This window comes from Gorilla gorilla, chromosome 10, assembly GCF_029281585.2.
Source record: "Gorilla gorilla gorilla isolate KB3781 chromosome 10, NHGRI_mGorGor1-v2.1_pri, whole genome shotgun sequence".
Taxonomy (NCBI): domain Eukaryota; kingdom Metazoa; phylum Chordata; class Mammalia; order Primates; family Hominidae; genus Gorilla; species Gorilla gorilla.
The window spans coordinates 24,170,737-24,179,289 of record NC_073234.2 but is presented as its reverse complement, the minus strand read 5'-3'; the positions used below and the strand labels follow the sequence as shown (position 1 = coordinate 24,179,289).

Below are 8,553 nucleotides of genomic sequence, written 5' to 3'. Positions count from 1 at the left end.
ACAGTGAAACCCCGTCTCTGCTAAAAATACAAAAAATTAGCCAGGCGTGGTGGTGAGCGCCTGTAGTCCTAGCTACTCGGGAGGCTGAGGCAGGAGAATGGCTTGAACCCGGGAGGCGGAGCTTGCAGTGAGCAGAGATCATGCCACTGCACTCCAGCCTGGACGACAGAGCCAGACTCTGCCTCAAAAAAAAAAAAAAAAAAAAAAAAAAAGATGAAAAAATTCAGGTTGCCATGTCCTAAATACATACACTATATGCCCAGCTTTGTGCTATGTTGTCTAAGTCTTCTTTTCAGTTACCAAATGTGTGGATGGTACAGATCCAAAGTGAAATTCAGAGTGCAGAGGTGAGCTCCATATTGTCAAGGGAAAACTGGGGGATGAGTTATGCCTTGAAGAAACTAGAGACATTTGGTCCAACGAAACGAAACAACATTTAAAAAAAACTCTCCTATTTCCCCATGGCTAGCCTATTTGTGTTGATGCTTACCATTTCATAATTTCCTCATTTTGTTGTTACATGGAGTGAAGAGAACTGACATGCTGTCCAATAAACTTCCTTGTCCTCCTTATGCAAGAAAGGAAATCCTGACTTAATGCGTAGCCACAGAACAAGTTAATATTCTACATCTATCGGAGCTGAACTTCCTAAAAAACAAAGTGTTTATCTTTCAAGATTCATTCTCCCTGAATCTTACCAACAAAACACTCCTGAGGAGAAAGAAAGAGAGGGAGGGAGGGAAAAAGAGAGAGAGAGAAACAAAAAACCAAAGAGAGAGAAAAAATGAATTCATCTAAATCATCTGAATCACAATGCACAGGTAAAATCTGCAACTCTTCCTTTTCTTCCGTAGATCTCTTTTTGGAACAAGTGATAAGTATGGTGAAAGACAGGACAATAGAAAAGTATTCACTGAAGTTAAAAAAAAAGGGGGGGACAGAGGAAGAGAGAGAGAGAGATTTAAAGACTATTTCTTATACCAGAAAGCCTGCTGGGCTCTAGCTAAGGGAGAGCTATCACAGTTTCCACCCTTTCTGCAATACATTGTGTCCCTTTTGGCAAGTCACTTCACTTCTCTGGAACTCTCTTTGTCTGTAAAATGTTTAATGGGAGGAAGAGAGGAACTATTAGATGACTGTTAACATTTTACCTAATTTACAAAGCACTTGAAAAGTGAGACACAGAAAAAAAAAAAGATCAGGAGAAGGACAAGAAAAGTAAAGACGAGAAAAGGGAAAAGAAAGAAAAAGAAAGAAGGGGGGCCTTAGAAAATACTGAAAAAAATTTAACTGAGAGGCTTAGAAAGGAAAAATTGTATATCTGAGTTCATGAGTCAGAGTCTTACTCCAGGGGTGCTAAACGTGTGGTCCTCAGACCAGCAGCAGCAGTAGCCCCTGGGAACTTGTTGGTTCCATACAAACTCTACTGAGTTGCTAACTCTGGGGGTAAGAGTCAGCAATCTGTGTTTCCATAAACCCTCCAAGTGATTCTGAAGCATGCTGAAATTTGGGAATTACTCAGTACAAACAATGGAAGTAGAAGGAAATAAGTAAGGATGAATAAGAATCTCTTCTATCTCTTTTGTACCTTTCTTAGGGAAGATTGATCATGTTTGTGTCTTTCTTTCTACAGAGAGAGGATGCTTCTCTTCCCAAATGTTCTTATGGACTGTTGCTGGGATCCCCATCCTATTTCTCAGTGCCTGTTTCATCACCAGATGTGTTGGTGGGTTCTGAAGGTCAAATTCAATTTAATTCTTCCTGGTGCATATTAGGAGAAAACTCTTCCATGCTGCCTGTAGACTCTCTTTTCCCTCAAAGGGTCTTTCTATTTCACTCTTTTTTTTTTTTTTCCTATTAATCTCTAGGTTATTTCTCAAACCAGAAACCTCAACAAGCAGGGAACTGTTTCTGAATTTTAATCACCTGTGACTTACTTTTCATGATAGACATTTTTCACTTCCTTGGCAATCCTGAATCCTCCTCTTTCAGCCTCTATCATTAGTGTAACCTTCTCTAGGAGAGTCTGCCTTAGAGCTTGAACTACTGGTCGGCACCGGAGATATGACTAATTGCTTTTGGAAGGAAGGGTAGAGAGAGTTGGACTTGGCATAAGAGGTAGTGCAAACATATCTATTCTCTCTGGGTCGTAAGAAAAAGCAGATTGTAAGAAAAAACATGATAATTATTGGCACTTTTGTTATAAATACAAAACTGAGGGAACTGACATTTTTAACCAAAATAAGACTAACAAATATTATGCCCTTTCTTTTACAGTGACATATCGCATCTTTCAAACCTGTGATGAGAAAAAGTTTCAGCTACCTGAGAATTTCACAGAGCTCTCCTGCTACAATTATGGATCAGGTATAATAGTCCCAAAAGTGAACATCAAAATTTACATAGCAACATTTCCTGGCTTCTAGATTGACTTTGGGACAGGTGAGATATAGCTGGATTAGGTCTTATTTTTCAAAAGCAAAATGTAAAATCCTAGAAATTTGGTGATGCAATTAGCATTGGGGCAGAAAGTCTTGGGGACATTATAGTAAACTTTTAGAATAAATTTGAGGTGTATGTCTGAACAGTAAATCTGGAAGTGGAAGGTATTATTCCCAGGAGTGTACTTTTTTTTCATTCACCTACTTCCAAAATGAGAAAAACGTATGGAGAAAAAACGTATGGAGTAGAGAATTTATAAATATCTCACAAATATACTCTCTATGCTCTTCTATGTCATCCTGTTGCAAGTCCTAGCAAAATGCTACATGACACTAAAAAAGTGACTTCCTTCTCTGAGCTATAATTTTCTCACCATTAAATTGAGAGAAGTTAGAAGAATTATTTATAATAGACCTCAAAGGCAAAAGTTCTGTAATTCTAAGAAATCTAACTGTAGGGACCAGCCCCACAGGGTCGGTGGGTCTCTCCCTGTGTCCGGCGACGAGAGCGTGTAGAAATAAAGACACAAGACAAAGAGATAAAAGAAAAGGCAGCTGGGCCCCAGGGACCACTACCACCAATGCGCGGACACCGGTAGTGGCCCCGAATGTCTGGCTGTGCTGTTATTTATTGGATACAAGGTGAAAGGGGCAGGGTAGAGAGTGTGAGTCATCTCCAATGATAGGTAAGGTCACGTGGGTCATGTGTCCACTGGACAGGGGGACCATCCCTGCCTGGCAGCCGAGGCAGAGAGGGAGAGGAGACAGAGAGAAAGACAGCTTACACTATTATTTCTGCATATCAGGGACTATTAGTACTTTCGCTAATTTACTACTGCTATCTAGAAGGCAGAGCCAGGTGTACAGGATGGAACATGAAGGCGGACTAGGAGTGTGACCACTGAAGCACAGCATCACAGGGAGACGGTTAGGCCTCTGGATAACTGTGGGCGAGCCTGAGTGATGTCAGGCCCTCCACAAGAGGTGGAAGAGCAGAGTCTTCTCTAAACTCCCCCGGGGAAAGGGAGACTCCCTTTCCCGGTCTGCTAAGTAGCGGGTGTTTTTCCTTGACACTTAACGCTACCGCTAGACCATGGTCCGCCTGGCCACAGGCGTCTTCCCAGACGCTGGCGTCACCGCTAGACCAAGGAGCCCTCTGGTGGCCCTGTCCAGGCATAACGGAAGGCTCGCACTCTTGTCTTCTGGTCACAACTCACTATGTCCCCTCAGCTTGTAGCTCTGTACGGCCTGGTTTTTCCTTGGCTATGATTATAGAGAGAGGATTATTATAATATTGGAATAGAAAGTAATTGCTACAAACTAATGATTAATGATATTCATATATAATCATATCTAAGATCTATATCTGGTATAACTATTCTTGTTTTATATTTTATTATACTTGAACAGCTCGTGTCCTCCGTCTCTTGCCTCAGCGCCTGGGTGGCTTGCCGCCCACATCTAACCCATCTATACACTACAGTATGGAGATTTGATTGAGGATACATTGTTTAGGTAACATAAGAGATGGCTCTTTGGGGGTCACCCAAATAAAATGCATAAATTTCTCTGACATTAGTAGTCTAAGAACAGATAATAAGGTTCTATAGCAATAGCATAACTAAGATAGTTTGCATATATAGTTGCATTTCCTGGCACTGACATCCAGAGAATGAGAATTATGTTCAAAAGACCAAAAAAATTCTGTTTATGTTTCTTGACATTGGAATTATCTAAAGTCTTAGATACTAAGATGTGGGGTATGAACAAGTGATTCCAAGGCTTCTGACTTAAATGAGGACTCCATGGGGCCAGATGAAGCTTTGGGTTTTCTTATTCGGTTCACCTGTGACACTCACTGAAACATCTCTCATCCTAGGTTCAGTCAAGAATTGTTGTCCATTGAAATGGGAATATTTTCAATCCAGCTGCTACTTCTTTTCTACTGACACCATTTCCTGGGCGTTAAGTTTAAAGAACTGCTCAGCCATGGGGGCTCACCTGGTGGTTATCAACTCACAGGAGGAGCAGGTAGCTGGAGTCCTCCGATGCCAGTGTAACATTCCCCACATGGTCCACCTCTCTTTTCATACATATGCACAGTGCTTGACCCCCAATGACTATTGTTAATGAATGTACTAAAATGCATGCTGTTCTTACTATTTCGGTAAAGTCACTGCCTACCTTAATTTATTTTCCTTCCTAGAAGAACCTAAGAAAAAGGGAATTTCCATGTGGAGTTCCTTTAGTTAGGCAAGGGGAAAAAAGAGGGTTGGAAGTGTTAATTTTAGACGAATCGTTATGTTTATGAACATATTATATGAAAGAAGAGAAGCAAATACTGTCCGTTTTCTTTAAGCTGTGATTAATAATATTTTGCGCTAGATATATTCAATAAATTTGGCCACCAATAATAGTAGATAAACTTTGAAAGAATTATTGAGGATCTCCTTTTCTGTTGAAGGTTATTTTTTCAGTTTAATTTTATGTTATGTATATTTTACCACAAAAAAAATCAGTAGATAATCCTCATGATCTTACAGTTTCATTTATCTGTTATTTCTCATCCAGATTCTTTTTTATTTTTTGAGATGGAGTCTTGCTGTGTTGCCCAGGCTGGAGTGCAGTGGCGCAATCTCGGCTCACTGCAACCTCTGCCTCCCAGATTCAAGCGATTCTCCTGCCTCAGCCTCCCAAGTAGCTGGGACTACAGGCAACCGCCACCATGCCTGGCAATTTTTTTTATACTTTTAGTAGAGACAGGGTTTCGCCATGTTGGTCAAGCTGGTCTCGAACTCCTGACCTCAGGTGATCCACCCGCCTCGGCCTCCCAAAGTGCTAGGATCTCATCCAGACTCTTACCTCTTTGAATAACAATTACTAGCAACGTTTATTCAAAACTAAAATAACTGATCTCCTTTTATTTTGTATCTTCCATAGGAATTCCTTTCCTACAAGAAACCTAAAATGAGAGAGTTTTTTATTGGACTGTCAGACCAGGTTGTCGAGGGTCAGTGGCAATGGGTGGACGGCACACCTTTGACAAAGTCTCTGAGGTAATTACCCTCCTATTGAGAGGAGTTCTTGAAACCTCCTTCTGTTACCTGCAATAGATCAGGTCCATTATTGGTGGTGGTATTAAATGCAGGAAAGAGAAGAGGTAAGGTAGAAAAGATGAAGGAGAAGTACAAGCACCCACTTCTCTCCTTTCCTGAAATTGTCTCAAGAATAAAGGGGAAATAATAAATGAAAATGAACTGAAGAATCATTCACTGAGAATGCAAAAGAGACGAGAGGTGGAATTAAGAGTCTTATTCCCCAAAACTGAAGGAAATGAGGAAAAAAATAGTAAGTTGAGAAAGACAGCAGGTTCTTATGCAGTGAAAAATGAGAATCTCTTGATAATGTCTCTTTTCGCCTTAATAATAGCCTCACATCATTAGAACATAGCATTTTTTATTGTGGATATGCTTTTTTTGTTAGATTGGTTAATTGATATATAAAATATTTTGCTATATATGTTGATTCTCATGATTTGTTAGGGAGTAAGTAAGTTTTTTTCTTTTTTCTTTTCTTCAACTTTTATTTTAAGTTCCAGGGTACATGTGCAGGATGTGCAAGTTACATAGGTAAACATGTGCCGTGGTGCTTTGCTGCACAAATCATCCCATGACCCGGGTATTAAGTCCAGCATCCATTAGGTATTCTTCCTGATAGAGCATAGCATTTTTAAGTTTTTTTCTCATTTATTATTTCATTTTACCTAAATTACACTTTCTTGGAATGTATCAGTATTATTAATCTTTATTTAGCATTTGAGGAAACTAAAACTCAGCAGAGTTAAGTGACTTAAATAATGAGCAGTTCTAAGAGTACAACAGAGATACTCTGACATGTTAGAAATGCTGCTTCACTACCACACTGTAACACCACTGCAGGATGCACCTAAGTTAATACACACTCTGTGCAGAATAAAGAGAGTTAAGCCGATATGAGGTATGAGTGTGAAGAAAACAAATCTATCAGAATATCAATCTTCCCCATAACTTCTCATTCTATAGCTAAGGAACAGGACAGAATAGAAAAGGAACAAAGGAACAGGACAGAATAGAAAGTCAGAAAGATCCAGTTCAGCTTCAGTACTCACAAACTGTGACTTCGACAACTAGTTTAGTTACCTGAGGTTCCTTTTCTTCTTCAATAAAATGGACATTATAATACCTACCTCGCAAAATTGTTGTGAGGTTAAATAACACAAATGTAATTTGCCTAGTATATTAGGTTACTTTACCTCTTTTTGCTGGGATTTTAAGTCTCCTATGTCATTCTTTTTCAGCTTCTGGGATGTAGGGGAGCCCAACAACATAGCTACCCTGGAGGACTGTGCCACCATGAGAGACTCTTCAAACCCAAGGCAAAATTGGAATGATGTAACCTGTTTCCTCAATTATTTTCGGATTTGTGAAATGGTAGGAATAAATCCTTTGAACAAAGGAAAATCTCTTTAAGAACAGAAGGCACAACTCAAATGTGTAAAGAAGGAAGAACAAGAACATGGCCACACCCACCGCCCCACACGAGAAATTTGTGCACTGAACTTCAAAGGACTTCATAAGTATTTGTTACTCTGATATAAATAAAAATAAGTAGTTTTAAATGTTATAATTCATGTTACTGGCTGAAGCGCATTTTCTCTCTACGTTAGTCTCAGGTCCTCTTCCCAGAATTTACAAAGCAATTCACTACCTTTTGCTACATTTGCCTCGTTTTTGAGTGTTTGTATGAAAGTACAGGGACACGGAGCCAAGACAGAGTCTAGCAAAGAAGGGGATTTTGGAAGGTGCCTTTCAACAATCTCCTGAATCCGGGCTCTGTAGCAGGTCCTCATCTTTCTAGCTTCTGACAAGTCTGTCTTCTCTTCTTGGTTTCATACCGTTCTTATCTCCTGCCCCAGCATATATCGTCTCTTTACTCCCCTGTATAATGAGTAAGAAGCTTCTTCAAGTCATGAAACTTATTCCTGCTCAGAATACTGGTGTGGCCTTTCTGGCTACAGGCCTCCACTGCACCTTCTTAGGGAAGGGCATGCCAGCCATCAGCTCCAAACAGGCTGTAACCAAGTCCACTCATCCCTGGGGCTTCCTTTGCTCTGCCTTATTTTCAATTGACTGAATGGATCTCATCAGATTTTGTATCTATTGCTCAGCTAGGACCCGAGTCCAGTAGTCAATTTATTCTAAGAGAACATTCATCTCCACACTTTCCTGTCTCAAGCCCATCCATTATTTTTTAACTTTTATTTTAGCTTTCGGGGGTACATGTTAAAGGCTTTTTATATAGGTAAACTCATGTCGTGGAGGTTTGTTGTACAGATTATTTCATCACCCAGGTATTAAGCCCAGTGCCTAATATTGTTTTTTTCTGCTCCTCTCCCTCCTCCTACCTTCCGCCCTCAAGTAGACTCCAGTGTCTGTTATTCCCTTCTTTGTGTTTATGAATTCTCATCATTTAGCTCCCACTTATAAGTGAAGACATGCAGTATTTGGTTTTCTGTTCCCGTGTTTGCTAAGGATAATGGTCTCCAGTTCTACCGATGTTCCCACAAAAGACATAATCTTCTTTTTTAAGGCTGCATAGTATTCCATGGTATCTATGTATCACATTTTCTCTATCCAATCTATTGTTGACTCACATTTAGATTGATTCCATGTTTTTGCTATTGTGAAGAGTGCTGCAGTGAACATTCATGTGCATGTGTCTTTATGGTAGAAAGATTTATATTTCTCTGAGTATGTATCCAGTAATAGCCCATTCATTTATTGCATAAAATTCTACCAATACTGATGACGTTATTAAAGAGTACATCAATAACGTGGCAGCTTTCATAACCATGTTTCTTGCACAAAGTGCCATGAGGAGACCCTCAAAATTCAATCACTGGACACCACGTGTAATCACTGAATGAGAAAATTCAACTGGACAAGTGAATATAACACATCAGCTTTCATTGCAAAAGTTTATTTCTCTTAGGCATTGTGACAATCTGGTTTTGAAATCAACACATCTTTAAGCCAAACATTATTTAACCTAAAAGTAATTTTAAACATACTTT

General features: G+C 39.7%; 1 protein-coding gene across 2 annotated transcripts; it reads left to right on the top strand.

Moving 5' to 3' along the window:
- Window positions 1-264: 264 nt before the first annotated feature.
- CLEC4E (C-type lectin domain family 4 member E) lies at window positions 265-8,312 on the top strand. 2 transcript variants are annotated; one of them, XM_004052657.5, is made up of 6 exons: window positions 265-821; window positions 1,634-1,726; window positions 2,278-2,367; window positions 4,321-4,472; window positions 5,382-5,497; window positions 6,778-8,282. In XM_004052657.5, the coding sequence occupies exons 1-6, from the start codon at window positions 785-787 to the stop codon at window positions 6,947-6,949; spliced, it is 660 nt and encodes a 219-aa protein (XP_004052705.2). In that variant the 5' UTR covers window positions 265-784; the 3' UTR covers window positions 6,950-8,282. The 2 variants fall into 2 exon arrangements, with proteins under 2 accessions (XP_004052705.2, XP_055214588.1); XM_055358613.2 differs by lacking the exon at window positions 4,321-4,472 and having other exon boundaries at window positions 2,278-2,384; window positions 6,778-8,312.
- Window positions 8,313-8,553: the final 241 nt, after the last annotated feature.

Excerpts from the sequence above, each read along its gene's own strand:
- CLEC4E (XM_004052657.5), top strand. The coding sequence starts at position 785 with ATGAATTCATCTAAATCATCTGAATCACAATGCACAG. Across the intron at positions 822-1,633 it reads ATCTGAATCACAATGCACAG|AGAGAGGATGCTTCTCTTCC; the intron begins GTAAAATCTGCA and ends TTCTTTCTACAG. Across the intron at positions 4,473-5,381 it reads TCAACTCACAGGAGGAGCAG|GAATTCCTTTCCTACAAGAA; the intron begins GTAGCTGGAGTC and ends TATCTTCCATAG.